The sequence below is a fragment of the Carcharhinus amblyrhynchos genome, chromosome 2 (assembly GCF_965287045.1).
Source record: "Carcharhinus amblyrhynchos chromosome 2, sCarAmb.v2.hapA, whole genome shotgun sequence".
NCBI classification, from domain to species: Eukaryota; Metazoa; Chordata; class Chondrichthyes; order Carcharhiniformes; family Carcharhinidae; genus Carcharhinus; species Carcharhinus amblyrhynchos.
In genome coordinates this window covers 78018768-78044457 of record NC_137325.1, presented here as the reverse complement: position 1 = coordinate 78044457, position 25690 = coordinate 78018768, and the positions used below count along the sequence as shown (strand labels likewise).

At 40.2% G+C, this 25690-nt stretch overlaps 1 protein-coding gene across 1 annotated transcript in view; it reads right to left on the bottom strand.

Moving 5' to 3' along the window:
- LOC145355530 (uncharacterized) overlaps positions 1–25690 on the bottom strand; it is a 201272-nt gene that overhangs the window by 53623 nt on the left and 121959 nt on the right. Inside the window, exons 9-10 of the mRNA XM_080207775.1 lie at positions 10664–10785; positions 2147–2273 (exon numbers count right to left, since the gene is read on the bottom strand). Of these exons, the coding sequence (XP_080063901.1) occupies positions 2147–2273; positions 10664–10785 (249 nt within the window). The remainder of the gene's footprint in view (positions 1–2146; positions 2274–10663; positions 10786–25690) is intronic.

Below are 25690 nucleotides of genomic sequence, written 5' to 3'. Positions count from 1 at the left end.
TTGGTTCATTTAAAGGCTGTAAGAAAGCCTGTGATCACTGTCAAGAAGCATGGAGAAGTTCAGCACCAGCTTCGCACACAAACGGGTGCAGAGTTTGGGGTCCATCCTTTCCAGTATGGAAATGACAGCCAGCACCATAAAAACACTTGCAGACCAAGTATGATGTAGCTTCAAATGGTCAATGTCTCGGGTTTCTACTGCAACACAAGGAGAAACTATGCAAAGTTGAAGTGCTGGAGAGAAAGCTCAGATTTATCTCTTGCAAACACATCCTGCTGCATGCTCAGACTGCTGTCACCATGGCTGCAGAACCCAGTATTCAAAGGTGCAGGATCTCACGGCAGTCCAGCAATCTGTGGTCTGGCAGATTACTAGGTTTGCTGAAGTATTATGCCAGGGGAATGACAGTAGCTCAGTGCAGCATGAATATACTCTCTTCTCAGGATAACAGCATTTGTGCTCCCATTATTGCCTCTCTGTCAGTCCTTATTGGTGTCACTCAGCTAGCACACACTGCTATCACCAATGCCAAGCTAATAGTCTTAAGCCAGGCCCTCAATAGTTGCCTTCAAGGGCATTTTCAGTCTTCAGGACTGCACTGCACTGCAAACAGAAATGAGAGGGAGCATTTCCCTCACAATAGAAAACATATGCTAATGACCTTACCAAAATGGTATTTGGCGCAGCCCACTTCTGAAGTGTAAAGAGCAGTGCAGATGCCATTTTGGTTCTGGATTGGCATATGTAGAAGTGAACTGTAGTTCTGATTTGCAAGTCCAAAGGATCTACAGTAACGTGAAATTCCTCCAGTTTTGAGGAACACTTTGTTGCTGTCAGGAACATCAATCAGATGGTTTCCAGCCCTAGTGCTCATCATGCAAAAAGAACTTGTATTGATGTCAGGAAATTCCTCAAAACACAGCTAAAATGTTTTACATTAAACAGCCCATCAAGCACAACCCTAACCTCTCCAACTACTGATATTCATTGTTCTCTACATAATACATAATGATATTTTAGTAATCAATTGTTCACTAATATTATGCAGGCTTAAATTTGTTATATTCATAATCTTTCATAATTGCACACATACATTTTAAACATCAACCCACATTGTTTGTATTTACTAACAAGAATATGATTTTTATAAACTCTGAGATATACATTATAGGGACAAATACCTAGCCCAAGTTTATATTGCTATTATTTGGAAATGTTATACTCTAATTATTCACTGATCAAACATGCCTTTGTAGTAATTATATAAAAACAAATTTGCTTTTTTTGGATTGCATTTTTAATAAAAGTAAATTGTAATTACACATAGGGCAGAATTTTACATATCCTTTTATGGTTTGCGGGGCGGGGGGGGAGGGGGATCCATTTGCTCCCCTGGATGGCCTTCCCACTGGTCCCCATCCTACCTGGATCTTTCACTATTACATTGGGATGGGTGAGGCTTGGTTGTCTAATTAATGACCACATAAAGCGGCATTTCCCACCCAGTCTCAATTTTCAAACTGGTGGGAGGAGTTCTGGAGCAGGAGGTAAGCCTAGAAAATGATCCTGCTTGGGCCTCAAGTAGGAACAGGGGACTTCCATCAATCACCTCCCTTTAGCACTGGGCACATCCATCCCACACCCCCATCTCCGCCAACAAGGTCTGCCTTGACGAGTGTCATCCTCCCAGCCTCTCCGGCACCACTGCCCTCCACACTCCCTGTCTCACCTCCTCTCCTGGCCCTGAGATCCCCCATTTTCATCCTGGATTTGGACTCTAGGGACTACTTGTAATCCCAATTCTGATCACTGTAGCTTCTGACACTGCTGAGACTAGAGAGCAGCTGGGCAATTGGATTAGCTAGCCACTCTCTGATGTGGGGCGTCCTCCTGAGTGAAGGATGGCAGTCCCACGTGCAGCCAGTTAACCGTCTTTGGACTGTTAAATGGCTGTGGCTCAGCCTGTATCAGTGGCAATGTGTTCTCCACTGACTTATCTGCTACCAAACCGGGAAACCCTGCCGTCTCAAAATTCCCTGTCACAATGCAAAAATCTTACCTGAATTCCATGTGGCTTCAATGTACATTTCATGAAGTTGTTTAGCCAAAAAAAACTGAATACTGCAAGAATATCAAAGTTTCTTACCGGCATTGTCGAATACCTTTGTATTATTGTGAATGTCATTAATTACAAAGTGATGAGAAGTGACACAGAACTCTCCGCAGCCATTCTCATCACTTCCATGACCTGTAATCACAGCATACAATTCCACCTGAAATACAATTAAAATGTCTAAATGAGTCATTAAAAATAGCAAAAATTAAAACAGACTGTTCTCTTAAGACCAAGTGCAGTTAAATCTCACTCTGCAATACTGCTACATAATCTGTTAACAGATTTATATCTTTTTGTGAATGATATTAGACTTGCAAAAATCATGACATCTTGAACTTGGCAGCATGTATGCAAGATTGAGGGCTACATTTCTCTCTACATCAGTTTTATACCAACAACATAGGTATGTTAATTTGGAAAGAGACACATAAAATAGATTGTAAATCCTAAAGGTCAGTGTAAATTATATGCTAAAGTAGTCACATAGCATGACATTCCTAGGTTAAGTTCTGTTTGGTAGTCCTGGAGGCTAATTTTCCACTTAGGCAAGAGCCTGGAGAGTGATCATTCTCCATTGTAACATCTGGCCAATTTTCATCCTTCTGTCTTCAAAATAAAACTGGGCAGGGTTCTACTGTATGTGGGTGATGCACTCCACTATATTACTCCCCAGACAGCAAAGTTTAAAATTACCCCATTATTTTAGCAGTGGATTTTCTAGATTATGAAAAAAACATGAGGAGCACATCTGTGATTATCCATTGGGATAAGCTCCACATCAGGAGTAGATGAAATTGGCCAACTAATTATTTCCAAAATAGTGTTCAAAGGAAGCTTTGGGAGACTTGCCTAGGATGTGACAGTGGAATGCTTTGTGTACTCTTACTACTAGATGAAGGATGATTTTAATTTAGTTACAATAGAGCAGAAATTCATCTTGGGCCTTGGGACAATTCATGTGGTATCAGATTGACCATCTGTTCCATGCAGCATCTGGTATTCAGTTACATTGCACTCACCGTTATTTTCCATATATCAGAAAATAGTATGTGAACATTAGCTGTGAATTTGTCTACATAACAACAGTAACACAATTATAAAGTAATCAGTTGTTTCAGCAATACTAGGCTCCTACCTGGTTTTGGAATCAAATTGGCTAACATTAACTTGGACAGCTTTAGGATACGAAAAGAACTAAAGGCACTAACTAAATGTAAGGTGTTTCTTTTCATTTGGCATAAAAAGGCTGGTGAACTGTATGGAGACTCATTTCGGAGATCGCTGGAAAAATTCTATCCATGCAATGTAGATAAAGGTAATGATTTCTGGAAAGTCAAAAAAACACTTAGCACAGATCTTGAATCCCAGTAAAGCTGCGCGTAGGATAGCATTAACCACCTCATTGCCAAACCCAGTCAAGAGCATAGTATTTTTGAAGCAAATTACTTTGCTGCAATCCTGGTGTGAAAAGACTCTCCGGTCCAGGGGCACTGTGCATGAACAGAAAGCATGCAATATTACATCCTTTAAAAATGCCAAAACCATTTTAGTTTCTCCCACTGGAGGAAAATTTATTCTGCAATAGAACATAAACGAAGGATTGAAGGAATAAGCAGTTAGGATTGGGGATAATAAAAACTAGGATGTGCCCTAAATTGTTCTATTTTGTCTTAGAGGTACTTTAATTCACAGAGTTGGTCCATGGAGATAAATAATAGAAGCAGCTCTGTGACGAACTTTAGGATTTTAAGTGTTGGTGGTATTCCTGTGCTGAGGATATGATTAGGTTTGTTCGTGTTTAATTCTCTGCCAAATATTTTTTATGCTTTGAAGGAGAATTCTCAAAGGAAGATACAAGTTATATTATTTTTAATTTGTTATAAAATGTAATCACTTTCAAAATGGAATTTCTTTCAATGCTTATTATTAATCCATTGTATAAGTATGTAAAATCAGCTTTCAGTGTTGTCATGACCAAGCAATCAGTGGCTAGAAGCAGTAAGAAGTGAACAAAATGTGTTTTAGCCTTGGTGCATATGTCCTTGAATTAACATGATTGACTGTGATCAATTCAAAACTGCCTCTTATGCTATTTTGCTACTTGGTTATTTCTAAGGATTTCTAAACAAAATTATACTGAATTAACGAGTGATAAAACTGTGGCAGAATTAACGTAAGCAATATGAATCTGCAATCGGGGCATGGTCATCCTGCAATAATGCAAGACTAGCTCATTTACACAAAGTTTCAACAGGGTATCAGGATCATATGAGAGATTATTTGATGAATTTCTTTGAGTACTGCTGGTCACTATACTTCTTTTCTTTTACTGAGAATGAAAAATATCTAGAGCAAGTTGACAATGTAAAATCTCTCCATTCAAAAATCATGTTTGGAGGCCTTTTAGCAGGGGGAATGAGACGCTTCTTGGAGTTAAAGAACACCCTCTTAAGAAGAGCAGCATTGGAGCAGGCTGGCTTGAGAATGCTGAAATAGTCACTGCTATCATACTAGAACACTAGGTGAAGAAAAGGTTTGCTGATCTATGAACGGTGCCACAACAAGTGTGCTCTCAATATACAATTTACTTAATATTACAATGTCAAGATTAGATCTAAGCGCTTGACAGCCTTGTTCTCCCACACAGATTTCTGGTCAAGAGCGTGATGTTGCAGAGAACTGCAGGAAATAGCACCGATAATGGAGATGATGAATCAGTATCATCCGCCTGTGTTGTTCTAATTATTCTGCATCTAGCATAAAACAATCACTGCAGTAATATCAGTGGCACTTAAGGATAATCCAGAGATAATTTTGGAGGTGATACTTCACAACTGTTTTCTCTACAAGCGTACACTGGCACCTAGCAACCATCCTCTAATTTCCTTCTCAGTGGAGAAACATTTAGAAGCTCTGCACTGTTAGGAGGTAAAAGGCACAAATAGGCTGGAATTTTTCCAAATCATGATTGTTCAACCGCTGGGTCAAAAAGCAGATTCTGAAAACATGACAGATGATAGGACCTTTGGCAGGATAAGTACAGACAGCGGACAATTAAGAGGCCACTGTTGACGCTGCCCTCCAATTGGGAACTCACCCCATCTCTCAAAGTTGCCAGTCCAATTGGGTCGTCTTGAGCAAATAAGATGTCAAATCTCCTGCCTTGCATGCCTCCACAGTGCTCCTCTTTGTCCTTCACAGAGAAGAGATATCCAGTAGGATACCTGTAGATGTTGTGTAGGATCTACATATTGCATTTCAACATGCAAAAGACCCTTAGATACAAGGTGGGCCCAGATATAAGATAAGATGTGTGCAGTTTTTAAAACAGACAAATGGCTGTATTAAACTAAAAGCAAACTCACTGCTAACAACAGAGCCGGATTGAAGACCTACAATCTTGCACCAATTCCATGTAAACAATGATTGATTATAGTACTGTTTAGGTGCTAAGATCTTATTAACATAGATCTTGGTTCCTTTATGAGTTTGGTCCATGCCTAATGCACGTGACTTCAGACAGCCATTAATGTTTCTCTAGCTAAGTGCACTGGATATCCTCCATTATTATATTCAGTTAGACTCAATATAGATCTGCACAGCCTGATGGCATGAGTAGATAGGGAAGATATGTTCTCTTTTAAATTTTGTCTGTAGAAGTCTTGAGAGACAGGTTGAAAAGCTTTAAAGAAACAGGGAACACTTGGGTCCTTTTTATTAAGCATTTCTTTTAATTGGTTATCTCTGTGCAAATCTGAATGTTAAATCTGGAGTAATTAATGTGAACTACAGAACTAAAGTCTAAATTATCAAGAAACATTAATCATTAGATCACTGCACATCTCACGTCTTTGCTTTTATGTAGATTTGCTCATTATAGTCTGGTAGTAATATCAATTCTATGTGGGAGTTTTACAATCAGCCTTTGAACTTGGCAACATAAAAATTTTTAAAACTTGTGTAATCCTCTGGGTTGTGACAAATACACTCTCAGCACCAGCAGCCACTAATTTTAGAAACTGCATAATGGTACATGTTAATAGTACCATTATATGTAATAAATAATTTTTGTTAAGGTATTAAATTTTAAAGTCAATGGAGAGATGGATTGTTTAGTTTTTAAGAATGTTATAATTATGAGGTTTACATATATAATACTGAAACTGTAGTTTTAAATTTAGAATAAATAAAAGGGGTCATGTTTTTGAGTCTGCTCAACTGTAAGCCTGTTTGGTTTGAATGTTAGCGATCAAAAGACTTAAATTGTCATTCTGAAAGGAAGATGCAAGGTGTTTATGTATGGAGACAAAGGCCTCTATCTTTCCCACTGGAAGACCCCCTGTGACTCCCAAAGTTCCAGAAAGGTTATAAACAGTTGTGCTATAAATGATACAGTTACTTCCAAGATGAAAGAGCGTTGGGATCAAAGATAGCTAATTAACATTTCTACCTGGATATAAAGTTAATATGTTTCACATTGCCATGAGGAAGAGGAAGAGGAAAGAGGAAATCAGTTTTTTGAGATTGGGTGATCGGTTTCCCTAAAAGTTAATGAATATCCCAGTCAAACAGCAAATTCGCACCACACAAATGCCAAGCAATGACCATCACCAATGAGAGACACTCTAACCACTGCCCCTTGACATTCAATGGTGAAGGGTTTGTAAGTGCTGCCTAAGGATCTTTGGTAAATTTCTGCAGTGCATCTTGTAGATAGTACACAGTGCTGCGACTGAGTGTTGGAGTGGTGGAAGTGGACGTTTGGGGATGTGATGCTAATCAAACAGGCTGCTTTGTCAAAGATAGCTACGATCAATGAATCCCCCACTGTAAACATCCATGGAGTTACCATTGACCAGAGACTCAACAGGATTTTAACACATAAATGCAGTGGCTAAAACAGCAGGTCAGAGGCTAGGAATACTGCCACAAGCAACTCATTTCTTGACTCCCCAAAACCTGTTCACCATCTACAAGGCACAAGTCAGGAGCGTGATGCAATACTCCCCACTTGCCTGGATGAGTGCAGCTCCAACAACACTCAAGAAGCTTGACACCATCCAGGACAAAGCAGCCTGTTTAATTGGCATTACATCCACAAACACCCACTTCCTCCACCACAACACTCAGTACAGACTGCTGCTACTATCTACAAGATGCACTACAGAAATTTACCAAAGATCCTTAGGTAGCACTTTCCAAAGCCATGACAACTTCCATCTAGAAAGACATAGGTAGCAGACATCTGGGAAGACCATTGCCTGCAAGCTCCCCTCCAAGCCACTCACTATCCTGACTTGGAAATATATTGCCATTCCTTCACAGTCATTGGGACAAAATCCTGGAATTTCCTCCTTAATGGCATTGTGGGTCAACCCACAGCACGTGGGCTGCAGCATTTTGAGAAGGCAGCTCACGACTAGGGCAACTAGGGAAAAGGCAATAAATAATGGCCAGCCAGAAACACCCATGTCCCATAAATGAATTAAAAAGAGGTACCATGGTCAGCAGTAACAAAAGGCTATACACGAACAAGGAGCAGGACCAGGCTATTCAGCCCTTTAAGCCTGATCTGCCATTTAGTAAGGTACCCCCAATGGGCTATCACCCCCTTGCTTACCAACAATTGGTCCTTAAGAATAATGAAAGACTCTGTTTTCACTGCCTTCTCAGGAAGAGAGTTTCACAGACTCAGGACCCTCAGAGAGAAAAATCTTTGCCTCATCTCTGTCCTAAATGGGTGACCCCTTATTTTTAAATAGTAACACCTAGTTCTAGATTCTCCCACAACAGGAAACATCCTCTCCACATCCACTTTAACAAGACCCTTCAAATATGTTTCAATCATGTTGCCTCTTACCCTTCTAAACTTTTAAGTGGTAAGCAACATTCATGCTGCACAAGTGTCAGGCAATAACCATCTTCAATGAGAGAAAATCTATCTCTATGCCCATAACATTTATTGGCTTAACCATCACTGACTGTTCCACTGTCAACGTCATGGGAGTTACCATTGACCAGAAACTGAACTGAACATTCCATATAAATATTGCGGCTACAAGAGCAAAACTGAGACTGGGAATTCAGTGATGAGCGACACACTTCCTGATTCGAAGAGCCTGTTCTCTATCTCCAAAGCACAAGTTGGGAATCTGAATTTGAACCAGCCTGCAGGTGCAGCAGGTGGTCAGGAAGGTGAATGGGATGCTGGCCTTCATAGCGAGGGGGATTGAATATAAAAGTAGGGAGGTCTTGCTGCAGCTGTATAGGGCATTGGTGAGGCCGCAGCTGGAGTACTGTGTGCATTTTTAGGCGCCGCACCTGCGCAAAGATATTTTGGCCTTGGAGGGAGTGCAGAGGAGGTTTACTAGGCTGATACCGGAGTTGAGGGGGTTGAGCTATGAGGAGAGGCTGAATAAACTAGGCTTGTACTCGTTAGAGTTTAGAAGAATGAGAGGAGATCTCATTGAGATGTATAAGATGATGAATGGGATGGATAGGATAGAGGTGGAAAGACTCTTCCCGCTCAAAAAAGACAATAGGACTAGGGGGCACAGCCTCAAGATAAAAGGGGGGCGGTTTAGAACGGAGTTGAGGAGGAACTTCTTCACTCAAAGGGTGGTGAATCTCTGGAATTCTCTGCCCGTTGAAGTGGTGGAGGCTGCCTCGCTAAATATTTTTAAGACGCGGGTTGATGGGTTTTTGATAGGAGAGGGGATTAAGGGTTATGGGGAGAGGGCGGGAAAGTGGAACTGAGCAGCGACAGATCAGCCATGATCTTATTGAATGGCGGGGCAGGCTCGAAGGGCTGGATGGCCTACTCCTGCTCCTATTTCTTATGTTCTTATGATGGAATACTCCACTTTTCTTGATGAGTGCAGCTCCAACAATACTCAAGAAGCTCAATACCATACAGCCTGTTTGATTGGCGCCCTATCCACTTCCTGAAACATTCACTCTCTCTACCACCAACACAAAGTGGCACCTTTGCTCATGCAGGAATTCACCAAGCTTCCTTAAACAGCACATTCCAAACCCATGGCCTCTACCATCTAGAAAGAAAAGGGTAACAAATGTATGGGAATACCACGATCTGCAATTTCTCTTCCACAGCATATATCTGACATGGAAATATATTGCTGTTCCTTTACTACTGATGCATCCAAATCATGGGACTCTCTTTCTCACAACATTGTGCACAACGTGGTCTGCAGCAGCTCACCACCACCTTCTGAAGGGCAATTAAGATAGGCAATAAATGCTGGCCTAGCCAATGATGCCCACAAAATGTATAAATTGAGAGTGTTGGACATTATTAGTTAAGGAAGCAATATCACGTTACATAGGAATAGACCAAGGAAAATGAGGAATACAAGGACAGACTTAGGTTGTATGTATGCAAACATAGAAACTGTGGTGAATAAAATGGGTTAGCTACAAGCACAAATGGATGTATGCGAACATGATGTGGTAGCAGTAACAAAATATATGTTAAACATTTTGAGGATTAGGCAATTAATATTTACCAACACAAAGTCTTCAGAAAATATAGGGAAGGAAGAAATGAAAGTGGGGAGAGGTGATTAGCAAATATATTGAAGTGTTAGAAAGAAAGGAAGTCCTTGAGGAGCAAAGAAAAAAATCTGTTAGGTTGGAATTGAAAAGTAAGAAAGGTATGACCATGTTACTGGAGGTACTCAAGACTCAAAATAGTAAGAGAGAAAGAGAGAAACAAATTTGCAGGGAAATCACAAAAGATATACAAGAACTTTGGAGCTTGGTGTTGGGTCGGAGGTCCAGTCTTCAAACTTCCTGAGGTGACTGAAGGCTGCGCTGGCACACTGAAGGCAGTGTGAAACTTGTTATCAATGTCCGTTGATGGTAGGCTCCCAAGGTATAGAATGTGGCCCATGTTATCCAAGGCCTTTTTTTGATAACCGTTAATAAACATCAAGAAAGGCAGTAGTCCAAATACCGATCCCTAGGGAACCCCAATGCTATTTCAAGGACTTTACTATCTTTCCTCTTCCCTTGAACCATTGACTTTTAACTTCCAACATAGTTCGTCTATTTTTACATTTTTTTGGTGTGCGCGTGTCTGAGATTGTGAGTGTGATTTAGGATATCTCCAAAGAGTGATAGATATATTTTCATATTTCATTCTATATGTTACCATTGCTGTAGCAGACAAAGGCCACTTATTTTTCATATTCCCCGTAGCTTTTTGATGGCAACTCCCAAACGCAGATTCACAGATTGAGAGAACTGAAATAAGCATAGAATCATAGAAACCCTACAGTGCAGGAGGAGGCTATTTGGCCCATCGAGCCTGCACCGACAACAGTCCCACCCAGGCCCTATCCCATAACCCTACATATTTACCCTGCTAATCTTTCTTATCCATGCATCTTTGGGCAATTTAGAATTAATTATAATTTTATAAATTACCATGCAGAAATAAATCAGTCAGTGCATTATGTCTGTCAATTGGATGCCAGGATCTGCCATTTACCCTGCAGCTAAATATAAATGTTCTAATTTTCTTACCTTCTTAGTAGAGGATGGTACAGCAAATTTAATAGGTTGATATTTCTTGTTGTAGTTTTTGTTAAATATCCCACCAGTGAAGAGTTGCAGCAATTTATAGGGGTACAGTGATGAACTGTAGCCTAGAAAACAACAATAAACACATCATGTCAACATATGCAGGATTAAAACTATAGTTTTTGAGAGACAAAAAACATCAAAAGTACTTTGAAAACTTGATCACAGGTTATTATATTTGTAAAAGTGTTTCTGGTCATGATTTGTTTTCCTGTGTTTTTTTTCCCCCCAATGACAGGATATATTTAATTCACAGTATATGAATGGAATCATCTATGAGTCACGTGATTGATAAATTTTCGTATCTTTCCATCTAAATACTAATCAACAGTCATTCTGTTCATTCTAATTACTTGACTGAACGTTGATCACTTTTGCTTCAGTCATCTTGATTTGTGAATTTGAAACAGTTTTGGTCTTCACACATAATTTCATCATTGACGTAACAAGGATCCAAAATACGTATTTTATCTTCAGGTAATCAGATACAGATCAATTTTAAGTTTATGAGAAATGACCGTCAGGTACAAACTTCCCTTTTAGCAACTGGTCAGAATCTGGAATGTACTGTCTCAGAGTATGGTGGAGGCAAATTCAACTGAGGCAATCAGTACAGAATTGGATTGTTACTTGAAAGGGAAAAATGTGCAGGCTATGTAAAGAAGGTGGAGGAGTGCATTAAGTAAATTGCTCCTATGGAGAGCTGATGCAGACAGACAATCAGGCCAAATGGCCTCCTTCAGTGCTGTAACAATTTTGAGATTCTGTGGCTTAACTGCGGTGTGGTTGAGTTAGGAGATGTATGCATGTAATGATTAACTCTAAATAAATGTGAGACTGAGTAAATATTAGCTTCAGCACTATCCTTCACCAACTACTTTTCAGGGTATTAACACCTTGGTCTAACTTCTCATGTGCCAGGGTACAAGAACTCCTCATGTGTGACATGGAAAGCAGCATAATTCACCATAAATACGATTGCCCAGCCTCACAAACACAGAATAGAAACCATCGTTTGACGGTGTTGCCAGTTGGATATAGCTTCAACAATGGCACCAAATTCTGGAGATTTCACCCTGATTCATAATCTACCAATTTTCAATTTAGGAATTATTTTTAATTAACTACATTCCGCTTTCTATTTTATAGATATTAATCTAGATCCTGTACTGTCTCAGTGCATCTGAGTTAGGAAGAGGAGAATCAGTTACTCATTAACCTTTTCCTGCAACTCCCTCTGAAAGCATGTGTTAGATGCTGAATGAAGACAGAATCGGATTTCACCATGCTGCCTTTTGCAGTCAATTAGCTGTGCAGACTCTCACAAGAAAAATGGTCATTCACTGACCCCAGCAAGGAGTCAATACTTCAAATGGAAATAGGAAGAAAAGAATTGTTAAATTTAATAGATAGTAGAAAAGAATTTGGAAAGGGAAATTTTGAAGAGTGGACTGTTTTTACAGTAGACTTTTAAACACAAAGAACTAGGTTATAGTAGAATAAACCACTTCCCATTGGAATTAAATGAAACATCAGTCACAGTGCAGAGACTGTAATAAAGCCAGTCTCAACATTAAGAGGGACCAAATTGCTTTCAGTTGTAATAAAATACAGACATCTTTCTGCTGTGAATTGCCCTGCTGAGGGGTCTATTAAGTTAGATTGTACCTATAGATAATTCTTTGGAATCCTTTGTATCTCTCACTGTCAAACACTCACCCAGGGAGAACTACAAATGTAAGAAAGACAAATCTATTTAAAACATCATACTTTTACTCTTCTTCCAACACCAACTTATATATCTCAACATTTATATCATTTGCTGTACTTTCTAAACTTTAAATTTATTTTTGGCATGATGTTGGAATGATTATTTAAATTGTGTATAAATCAAACTTAGTCAAAAGTAGGTGGCACAATGGCAGCCTCACTGCCACTTCATAACACCAGGGACCTGGGTTTGGTTCCAGTCTGGGATGACTGTGTGGAATTTGTACAGTCTCCCCATGTCTGCGCGGGTTTCCTCTGGGTGCTCCAGTTTCCTCCTAAGTCCAAAGATGTGTAAGTTAGGTGGATAAGCCATTGTAAAATGTGCAGAGTTACAGGGATTTGGTGGAGGGGAGGGCCTGGGTGGGATACTCTTTTTGGAGAGTTGGTGCGCACTTGATGAGCCAGATTGCGTCTTTCTGCACTGTAGGGATTCTATGGAATTGTAATTTACCATGCATACGCTAGGTCAATTGACCTGAAGATTTTAAGGTACACTTCCTGTAGCAACTCACCCTTTCTTTATTCTATTATTTTAATTTCCTCTATTATTGGTCACAAAACCAATCTGCATTTTAAATGAATATTTATTGATTTAGAAAAAGAAGAAACTCCAATCAAAATCATTTGCCAAATTACAACAAATGTTAAACCAAAAAAGTTAGCTTCAATTATTAAAATTTATATTAAGAGGTTAATATAGATACTGATTTTAGCTGCAGTTGTGGTAATTTTTCAAAAATATCATGACAGGGAATTTTAAGAAACTAAAGTTTCATTAATCCTGCCAAGCACAATTATGCATGTACATGCATACATGCACACACATACATATAAGGACAGGCAAAACATGTAACTTCATTGTAGTATTTAAATAAACATTACACAAAAATCATGGACCAATATTAAAGTTTCAGAGTCAGGCATGCAGCATGTAACACAAGTGGGCCATACGTTTGTATGCACAATTCAATGCTAATGTTCTATTATTGTAACCCACAAGGGTCGAGATTTTCTATCTATCTGAATTTGCAGAAGATTGTGGGTAACTTAGCACAGAAGTGGAACTTCTAACCTATCCAATTTAAAAAAAAATTGTTGTTCAGTGTTACTTTTCGATTCCTTTGACTGGGCGTTGTGAATTTTCGCAGCCTTCTGGAGACATTTTCTGCTATATTACATTCTCTTAGCGTGTGTTAAAAAATGTGCCTGTGGCGCTCAGAGAATACAAGGGATAACATCCAATAACTGGAAGCTAACTGCCAACCTAGTGTTTTCACCTGCAATTATCTTTTTTAATAATTTAATAAACTTCCCAATAAAAGGGCAACATTCTGTTTTAACCTAATACTAAGCCTAGGTGTGGTTCAGCAAAGTCAGTAGAATAATTAATTTGGTATTCAGTGCTCAATCATTTGGGATAAATATTGAATGGTGAAGCACCCTGGATTATAAGGATATGAAAATTGTAACATAGCAAACACAGAAGATTGGAGATGTTGGTTGTGCAGCCTGTCAATCCCTCTGGTGAAGGCTATATTTCTATTTTTTGGTCTAGGCTCCATACTGGCACTGCTGTAGATCCCCTCTGCCCCCTGCCCACAAATCATGGTTACATGAGCCTTTGGTAGATATAAGCCTGGCACATATTGATCTTCAATATTCACTGCGAGGGCACAGTGGTTAGCACTGCTGCCTCACAGCGCCAGGCAACCGGGTTCAATTCCCAGCTTGAGTCACTGCCTGTGTGGTTTTTCTCCGGGTGCTCCAGTTTCCTCCCACAATCTGAAAAATGGGCCGGTTAGGTGCATTGACCTGAACAGGCGCCAGAGTATGGTGACTAGGGGAGTTTCACAGTAACTGCATTGCAGTGTTAATCTGAGACTTGCTGGTGACTAATCAATAAACTTCAACTTTCCATAGTCATCAGGGCACTCATCTAACACAAATTGTTAATACAGTCACTCTCAGATATGAGGGACACACAGAAATACACACACACACACACACACACACACACACACACACACACAGTACATCTAATCTTATATAAAAGCAAAATACTGTGGCTGCTAGAATCTGAAACAAAAACAGAAAATGCTGGAAAATCTAGCACATCTGACAGCATCCGTGGGGAGAGAATAGAGCCAACATTTCAAGCCTTGATGACCCTTTATCAGAGCTCTGTTGAGGATAGGTTCTGAAATGACTGATAAGTTCAACGTGCAATATACAAACTCTGCCATGTGTATTAGAGGTGTGCTTGCTAAATCAGCTAGATGAGCTGTTGGGATGTTTGTGTGCTCTCTCCTTCCCTTCTGTGTGCTCCTGATGATGTCCCTTGATGCATTTCTGAATGAACCTCCTCCATTTCAATTGGCCACAAACAAGTGAGTCTCAAAGGTCAGTGGTGTTTTGAGGACAAAATCTGTCTTCCTGAAAGTCTTCTGCCATAAGAGAGTTCCATGTGTACTAGTTGCTTTTGTATTCTGATGTCAGGTAAATGAACAACAGGTCCTGCCCAGCAAAGCAAGCAGCATCTTGCTGCTTGGTATGTTAGCTTGAGAGAGGACCACCTTTCTTACCATTAAATTTGAAGAAAATTGTGAAGGCTACTATGACTACTGCTACGATTGTACATCATTTTCTTCACAACTACCAAGTTAATTTATTTTATTAATATTTGACAAGTAAAGAAAATTCTGGGGAATGGCCTATACCATCAGCTTTGTTTTCCTACATGTATGTCCCTTACAACCTTGAATAATTTCAAGGATTATTTTTTTATTTCTGCAGTGTTGAGAGCAAAAATACTCAACTGATATTGTGCAGGAAAGTAAAATAAACTCAGGTGTTACAGTTCTGGCCCTAACCATCTCTTCTTCACTGTGGATGTCCAATCCCTCTGCACCTTCATCCCCCACCAAGATGGTCTGAGGGCTCTCTGCTCCTTCCTTGAGCAGAGACCTGAACAATCCACGTCCACCACTGCTCTCTGCCTAGCTGAACTTGTTCTCTCACGCAACAATTTCTCCTTTTTCTTTTGTCACTTCCTGCAAATAAAAGGTGTGGCTATGGGTACTTGGATGGACACTTTTATGCCTGTCTTTTTGTGAAATATATGGATCATTCCTTATTTGAGTCTGACTCGGGCCCCGTCCAATAACTCTTTTTCCATTACGTTGATGGCTGTATTGGTGTCGCTTCATGCTCTCATCTCGACCTGGAAAAATGTATTGATTTTGCTTCCAATCTCCACCCTACTCTCACCTTTAATTGGTCTTCCCTGATACTTCCTTTCCTTGACCTCTCTGACATTTCTGGTGGTGACTGATTATCAATATTCATTAAAAGCCCACTGGTTCTCACATCTACCTTGACTACAGCTCTTTACAGACCGCTTCCTACAAGGACCCCATCCCATTCTTTTCATTTCTCTGTCTTTGTCAGAAACGGAAGTACACCCAACTCCCCATCCCTTTCCCACAAGCCCTTCACTTGCAACCGCAGAAGATGTAACAGCTGCTTCTTTATTCCTCCCCACTAATCATTCAAGGCTCCAATCACTCCTTTCAGGTTAAACAGAGTTTCATTTACACTTCCTTCAATTTGGTTTATTGTATTCTCTGCATTGGGGAGACTAAATATAGACTGGGTGACTGCTTTGTGGAACATCTTCACTCAGTCTGCAAGTGTGACCCCCAGCTCTGCCACTTGCCATTTCAACTCACCATCTTGCTCTCATGCCACATGTCCATCCTAGCACTGTTGCAATGGTCTAGTGAAGCCCAACACAAACTAGAAGAACAACACCTCATCTTCCAATTAGGCACTTTACAGCCTTCGGGACTCAACACTGAGTTTAACAACTTCTGATTGAGAGTTCTCTCCTCCACCTTACTTTTATCCCAGTGACCCCAACTGCCATCTGTTATTTCTTCTTATGCTTTTCTTTCACAGAGCAAACATTTTCCACTATCTAACCTCTATGCCAGTATCAGCAACTTCTTAGTCTTTAACACTCTCATTAACACTCCCTTTGTCCTGTGCCAGTAACATTTTTGTCAAAACTCTCCTAGTTCCCACCTATCTCTGACCTTCTACTCTGCCCCGCCCACTCCACCTCCTCTTAAACAGTATAAAATCCCTCATTTTTCTCCCTCTCTAAAGCTCTGAAGGAGACTTGTATCAATTTGAAATGTTAACTCTTTCTCTCTCTCCACAGACTTGCTATGTTTTCCCAGCATTTGTTGCTTTATTGTTAATTTCTACTCCAGAGAACCATAGAATCCCCATTGGGCAGAAGGAGGCCATTTGTTCCACTCAGTCTTCACAAAAGTATCTTCTAAACAGCATTAACTTAAAAGGAGCTGACTTGTGCTTCGACTGCGCAGAAAGTTTGGATTTACACAGCCATTGTTTGTAAGCGTAAATTACACCAAGCCACTGTGAAGACCATGATTGTGGGTGAAACAAATTTGGTGAGTCAATTGCCTTTATAATATGCTTTTTTTCTTCATCAATACATTATACCTGGTAGTAGATTTTAACTTGAGTTGAGATAATTATGAATTGGACCAAAATGGGTAGCGTACCTGGAAAGTGACAAAGTGCAGCTGGGCCTCTTTTTAATAACTGAACTCAGTTTCACTCCAGAAGGGGTAGGAAATAGCAACAAGCTTGGTGAGTAGAAGCAGAAATTCGGGGACTGTTGCCAGGAGACAAAGGAAGATAAAACCACCTACTCCTTCTTATTTCTGCTCCACTGCTGACAATATGAAGTAACCAAATTATAGCACATACATTTCATAAAACTGTAACCTGCTATAAATTTAGCTCTCAAAAAGGAGCTGAAAGTTGTTAAACTAGAATATGATTTTATTCCATTAGATTTGTACAAACATTATTTTTGCCCAATGAAGATTTTGTTGATGAATTGCGACAAGTCTTAACCTGAAATCTAAATGGTAACCCTATAGAAGGTGAGAATCAAGTCCACAGTGCTTACTTACAACATTCATTTAAAAAGCAAAAGCAAACCTCCCAGAAACTTAAAAAAAACCCATAGCTATTTAGGCCCATAAAAGAAAATCCACATCTCCAAACTATAAATAACACTGACAAAAATGACAGCAACCAGCATAAAAAAAAAATTAAAGACTGCACACTTAATGACAAAAGTATCATTTTGATGCAGAAAGGTTATCCAAATTATCAATAGAAAATAAACCATATAATGTATGAGAAACAGCAAGATAAACAAGGTTGGAAACAGAAATGCATTGTAATCAGTGAAATAGAAAACAAAAGCAGAAATAAAAACTGGCTGCAATCCTAGAAACCAATCTTTGCACAAATCACTTCAATATTGGTAAGCAGATTTTGATTATTTCCAGGATAGAACTTTGTCAATACTCTAACCACAAAAAAAAGAGCCCGTGTAGCAAAGCTAAAAAGAAAATACACATAAAAACAAGGATAAGAAGTAGCCCCCTTTTCTATTTAAATATATTAAGATTCAGCTCAAAGAAGGTGTGAATGTACTGAAAAACAACGCTTTCAGATTTCAGGCTACTTTGATACAGAAAACGCTGGAAAGACACGAGCCAGAGTTTTCCGACTGTTAGCGTGGATAGAGGATTGGTTGTCAAATAGGAGGCAGAGAGTGGGGGTCAATGGGTGCTATTCGGATTGGCGGATGGTGACTAGTGGAGTGCCTCAGGGGTCGGTGCTGGGGCCTCAGCTATTTACCATTTATATAGATGATCTGGAGGAGGGAACCGAGTGTAGGGTGTCGAAATTTGCTGATGACACCAAGATTGGAGGAAAGGCAAATTGTGCGGAGGGTGTGGAGAGTCTACAGAAGGATCTAGATAGGCTGGGCGAATGGGCCAGGAAATGGCAAATGGAATTTAATGTTGGCAAGTGCGAGCTGGTCCACTTTGGTAGGAATAATGGTAGGAAGGATTATTACTTACGTGGAGAAAAACTGCAGCAGGCGACGGTGCAGAGGGACCTTGGGGTCCTTGTGCATGAGTCGCAAAAACCCAGCTTGCAGGTGATCAGGAAGGCGAATGGGATGCTGGCCTTCATAGCGAGGGGGATTGAATATAAAAGTAGGGAGGTCTTGCTGCGGCTGTATAGGGCATTGGTGAGGCTGCAGCTGGAGTACTGTGTGCAGTTTTGGGCGCCGTACTTACGCAAGGATATTTTGGCCTTGGAGGGAGTGCAGAGGAGGTTTACTAGGCTGATGCCGGAGTTGAGGGGGTTGAGCTATGAGGAGAGGCTGAATAAACTAGGCTTGTACTTGTTAGAGTTTAGAAGAATGAGGGGAGATCTCATTGAGATGTATAAGATGATGAATGGGATGGATAGGATAGAGGTGGAGAGACTCTTCCCGCTCAGAAAGGATAATAGGACTAGGGGGCACAGCCTCAAGATAAAGGGGAGGCGGTTTAGAACGGAGTTGAGGAGGAACTTCTTCACTCAAAGGGTGGTGAATCTCTGGAATTCTCTGCCCGTTGAAGTGGTGGAGGCTACCTCGCTAAATATTTTTAAGACGTGGGTTGATGGGTTTTTGATAAGAGAGGGGATTAAGGGTTATGGGGAGAGGGTGGGAACGTGGAACTGAGCCACGACAGATCAGCCATGATCTTATTGAATGGCGGGGCAGGCTCGAAGGGCTAGATGGCCTACTCCTGCTCCTATTTCTTATGTTCTTATGACTGCTCATGTCAGCTGGATTTTCCCATCCCGTTGCAGTGAACACAGATTTGTCTTGTCGCCAAATTCACTGTCTTCGCTGCAGTGAAATGAACGGGCGGTCAAATTGCACCCACTGAATCAGTAAGTATCTTAGGAGAAAATGCCTGGTTTTCATTTTGGACAGTATTCTTTGATGTGACGTACAAACATTTTAACAGAATTGGAAAGAACAAGGGGAAGGGCAATTATGATAGGGAAATATAAGAAGGGATTGTTAGATTAGCTAAGTTATACGTCCTCAATCAGCTAAAATATAGGAAATGGAAAGACCTCAACCTAAAATTGAAGAACTGGAAATTACATCACTGATTGAAGATTTACTGATGCCAACTTAGACTAGAAGACTGGAGTCCTGAGGAGTAGCTTAGACACTTGTCCTTACCTTAGATCAGCCAAAATACAAGATGTTAAAGACATATAATTGAACTCAATTATCTATGAGGGTGAGAAAAATACTTGCCAGAATACAAAGCCAGGAAGTGAAGCAGTGCATTAAAAACATGGGCTGCTGTTGGCCACCGGTTGTCTACATTTCTGATTATTATATTCTCCCCTTTCCTGGTCACTGATTCCATTTCCAGGCCATGCCTGTCTTCCAACCTAATCTGTATATCTTTGGTTTGTGGGATCAAAGGAGAGCACCCGGAGGAAACCCAAGTAGACATGGGAAGAATGTGTAAACTCCACACAGACAGTGACCCGAGGCTGGAATTGAACCTGGGTCCCTGGTGTTGTGAGGCAACAGTGCTAACCATGTGCCATCATGCCACCCCTCCTGTGTCATGTGCTGAGATGTTTTGAAGATGTGCATGGCATAATAAAATATGATAGAAGTGTCCCACAATGATGCAAGTAATAATGAAGACAAGAGGATGTGCAGAGTGTTGCAGTCGAAGAGATGAGGTTTGCTGCAGTGATTATTTCTCCTCGTTCCATTAAAAAAAAGGAAAAGGAATTCAGCTCAGAATTCAGATCCATAGCACTTACCTTTCAGGCACGATGAGTGACCTTGGAGGTCCAAAATGACATTCAAAGTGGACACATACACTTCTGCAGCTAACTGTATTTGTGAGGGTATTAGTTCATGTGTGAATGTCTGCTGGAAGTATGCAAATCACGAAAATGATTTCCAACAGTGCATCACACTGATTTGACACCAGTGCTGCAATTTTGGAATACAACACTCCAGTTCTTGCCCTCTCTTAATTGGGTCTGGCTGAACATATGTTCAACGGCAAGGGGGGGATTCACCCACTAGCTCTAGTTAAAGGGAAAATCAGGTACTTAAGCAACTACTACCCAGGATGGTGAGCTCCTGATTAACTTTTGCTAGTTGTTGCAAAAAAAAAATTTTGGTGGCTTCTAGGGTTAATTCAATTAGCTATATTTTAAAGGGAATGGTGTGGTGGATGTTGAAGGTTGTTTGTTAACTTCAAGGAATCTGCACAAAGTAGTTCCCAAAAATATGCAATAGAAGGCATCCCCTTTTGAACAGAGCATGACCCGCAGAATGAATAACGGTGATATAGAGCAGTACAAACTGCTAGAAGAGGAAAGAGAAGGAAGGGGAGATGGAGGTCTCTGGAGCCAAAGCGTTCAAAAAACAATTTTCCTATCTGAATCTAAGGAACAATATTTAGTCATTAGCGCTTCAGATTTCACTCAGCTCTGCCACCTTAGTTAAAAAATATATTGTTTCATGGAGTTTGGGTGTTGCAAGCTAGGCCAGCATTTATTGCACATCTCTAACTGCCTTTGGGAAGATGGCTGTGTCTTCTTGAACCGCTGTAGTCCATATTTTGTGGGTGCACCTGAATACTGTTAGGGAGGGAGTAAAAGGATTTTGACCCAATCACAGTGAAGGAACAGCAAAGTAGATCCAAATCAGGACCATGTGGGGCTTGGAGCAGAACTTGCACGCTGTGGTATTTCCACGCACTTGCTGCCCTTGTCCTTCCAAGTTGTAGAGATTGCGGTTTTGGAAGGTGCTGTTGAAGGAGCCACGGTGAGTTGCTGCAGTTCATCTTGTAGATGGTACATACAGCTCCACTGTGCATGGATGGTGGAAGCAGTGAATGTTTAAATGAATGGATTGGGTGCCAAAGAGATTGGTTTGTCTTGGATGGTGTCAAGTTTCTCGAGTGTTGCTGGAGCTGCACTCATCCAGAAGAGGGGAATGTATTCCATCACACTCCTGACTTGAGCCTCACAGATGGTGAATAGTCTTTGGGAATCAGAAAATGATTTACTCAGAACAGAATTCCCAGCGTCTGACCTGCTGTTTTGGTCACAGTATTTATCTGGGTTGTCCAATTCAATTTCTAGTCAATGGTAACCCCAGATTGTTGGTTATGGAAGCTTCAGTGATGGCAAAGCCACTGAGCATCATGGGAAATGGTTAGATTTCCTCTTGATGTAGATGTTCATTGCTTGAAACGTGTGTCTTGAATATTACTTGTCACTTATCAAAGCAAGCTTGAATGTTGTCCAGGTCTTGCTGCATTTGAGTTGCTTCAGTATTTGGCGAGTTGCAAATGTTGCCAAACATTGTGCAGTCATTAGTGAACATCCCCACTTCTGACTTTATGATGAGAGGAAAATCATTGATGAAGCAGCTGAAGATGGTTGGACCGAGGACACTACCCTGAGGAAGTCTTGCTGAGACGAGTGGCCTCTGACAATCACTATGTTCTTTCTTTGTGCTGGGTATGATTCCAACCAGTGGAGAGTTTGCTCTTACATAGATACATACAGCTACATACACACATACAAATTCTTAGTTCACAGACCATGTTAAGGAACAATCTTTCACATGGTCATGACTTCTTCCACAATATAGCTTTCCTGCTCATTACATCTGCTTTAGCTCTCCAGTTTCCTAGCTATTGTCTTGGATAAAGCATAGCCATCAGCTAAAACAGCAACTTCTCTAAGTTGGAAATATTACAATTCTCTAGATGTGTCTTCATTCATGCTTGATCACTATTTTTAAATTCCTCTACTAACAATACAACTCTATTTAATTTTCACTTAACTATACCAATGTTCAAAAACCATTGCTGTTTCCTTAGCAAATTCCACAAATTTTTGATTGTTTTTTTCCCCCTCAGACTTTGACATTTTAATATACAAGATTCTGGGATCAGCTGCTGCAGTCTTAACCACAGCATAATTGAAAAATGTTCACTGAAAGACTTGAATAGGCATCCAATGTCTTTTGTATTAAAACACTTTGCAAAAGGTTGGGTCAATTTTAGAAGCCAGCAAAGGATGACTGAAAAATAATGAGAGAAAATTTGAATTGTGAGAGTAAACCAGCAAGAAATATAAGTACAGTAAATGTTTCTACAAGAAAAAGTAGCAATATGGACATTGGTCTCTTGGTTCTTAGAAGCTGAGATTAGGGAATTAATAATGAAAATGAGAACATGACAGATGCTTTGAACAAGTATTTTCCACAGTAGAAGATCACAAAATAATCTCAAGATTGAAAATTAAGAGGCATAAGATAGAGATGAACTTGAAACAATTGTGATCGCTGGAGAAAAAGTACTAGAAAATTTAATACGACTAAAGGCACACATATTCTCTGCTTAGATTTGATTTTGATTTGATTTATTATTGTCACGTACTGGAATACAGTTAAAAGTATTGTTCCTTGTGCACTATACAGACAAAGCATACCATTCATAGAGTGCAAAGGGGAGAAGAAAAGGAGAGAGTGCAGAATATGGTGTTACAATTATAACTAGAGTGTAGAGATAGATCTATTTAATATATGGTAAGTCCACTCACAAGTCTGATGGCAGCTGGGAAGAAGCTGTTCTTGAGTCGGTTGGTATATGACCTCAGACTTTTGTATCTTCTTCCCAAAGGAAGAAGGTAGAAGAAAGTATGTCCGACGTGCGTGGGTTTGTTGATTATGCCGGCTGCTTTTCCAAGGTAGCAAGAAGTGTAAACAGGTTCTGATGGCTGGCATGTTCTTTGGTCCTACAGGCTACTTAGTCTAACATCTATCATTAGGAAAATGCTAAAATCCATTACTAAGGAGATAATAGCAGGACCTGGATGGCCGGGCACCTCAAATCTGAAAGGGCTTTCAGATTGAGGCCTCTCCCAACTTCCCGCCTGATACGGAGAAAAGTTTATTACTCTGTTTCCCACCGTACTTGTACCCGTTCCCACCAGTCTAAAAATTGAGGTTGGCCAAGCGTCAAATTGTTGGCCATTAAGTGATGGCTATTAAAAGATTAAAAGGCAGGATTTTCACCCAAGGCTCTGTCCCCCCAACTGTCAAATTGTGCCTAGGTCAGGATGGGTGCTATCCCAGTGAGGAATCCCATTGAAACAATTTTAGGCTCCTCCACTCCCCATCTCAAAATCTACTTCGGGAGAGTGTAAAATTCTGTCCTAGATACCTAATTTTGTTAACTGAATTTAAATTTCATTAGCTGCTGTTGGAATTTGAACCTGCATACCCAGAGCATTAGCCTGAACCTCTGGATTACAAGTCCAGTGACATTATCTCTGTGCCACCATCTCCCTCAAAGTAGGTACTTTGTGCAACCTTAAAAATGCACTTGTTATATGGTATAGATTGGGCTAGATCTTAGTGCTGAGTTAGAAAGTTTCAGCTTAAATAACTATAGGGATACTATAATTTCCTTCAGCATTCAGTGGACCAGAGAAGTCAAAATATAGCGAAAAAGTTCAGTGGAATTGTTACCTAAAGTTTATTTATGAGTCACAAGTAAGGCTTACATTAACACTGCAATGAAGTTACTGTGACCTAGTTACTGTAGTTACTGAAGTTACTGTACGATCTAGCCGCTACACTCTGGCACCTGTTTGGATCAATGCACCTAACCAGCACTTTCTTCTGATTGCGGGAACAAACTGGATCACCCAGAAGAAACCCACGCAGACATGGGGAGAGCATGCAAACTCCAAGCCAGGAATCGAACCCAAGTCCCTGGCGCTGTGAGGCACTGTGCCACCCAAGTGATCTCTTTAGAAAGAATATGTGTGACCATTAGATTAAGGCAGGATCAGACTTGGCTATGATGCTCTCAATATTGAAGAACTAAAGCGCTTCTAAAACCTGGGATTACAAGGGCACTTGTGTGAGATGTTGGGAGCATACCATTAAAAGAATAATTCAGCACGAAACAACACCATAAAAAGGAAGAAAACAGTCAGAGGAGCATAGGATATGGAGTAAGCCATTCAGCCCCTTGGGCCTGGACTGCCATTTCACTAGCTCATGATATATCTTCTATCACAACAGGATCTTCCCACACCATTCCCATATCCCTTCATGTCTTTGGTATTGAAAAAAATCTATCAACCTCCGCTTTGAATATACTCAATATCTGAGCCTCCACAGCCCTTTAGGACTGAGAATTTCAAAGATTCTCTAGCCTCTAATTGAAAACGTTTCTCCCACCTTGATGCTAAAGAATCTGCCTCTTATTTCAAGGCTGTGTCGCTTGGTTCCAGAGACGCCCCCCACCCCCCCCTCCAATCAGAGGGAACATCCTCCTGCTTACATGGAGGTCTGCTGTGGGGCGTGGGACAGATGAAAAGATGTGTGTGCAGTATACAGCAGATTTATACCTGTGAAGAGGAAATTTAGCATGGCAGGAAGGTAAAAGAAGCCAAAATTTGAACTGAATTATAATTATAATGCTGATGAAGTGTCTTCTGAAATATCCTAATGTGCTTCTCTCTTGTCAAACAGCTATTAGAATTATATAGTTTAGACAGCATAGGTATGAAAATGCTTTTTATATGAACCACTGAATTCATATTTGAGAACCATTTGACGTTTTCAACTTAATGCATCAGTGTTAAGTAGCATTCTCCACAGAAACATCATAGAATAATGACCAAGGAATAGAATATAATGGAAAACCCGCTGCTTATGGAAATTTCCATTAGCAAACTATTCTTATTAAAACTAATTATGTAACTTGATATGAGTCATTGAAACAAACAAATTATACAATGAGAAGATAATTCAAATATATTGATGAAATAGGAGAAAACTTTTTTCATTTTACATTTGATGATTAATGTGGCAGCTTTTCATGGCAACTCATTTAAAAGTGTAGCATCGCAGGAATTTGTTTAAAAAATAACAAATCTATATTTTGAAATGAATATGCAAATAACTATAATTAGATCACTGCTTACAGAAAGTTTTTTTTTAGGATATAGCATAGGTAAGCTGTATGACCAATATGAGTAATTGCTAATGATGATAGTGTGTGGGGTCTCAGCTGTAATTACAGAATAGAGGTTGTGACTGGGACTGGGAATCCAGGTTGCGATCAGAGTAGGCTGCAGTGGATGGAGAAGTGACCAGCAGGAGGCCTTCCACCCATGTTCTGAATATGAAGCTGACAGCAGAATTCCTGATGCCCCCGGTTCCATATT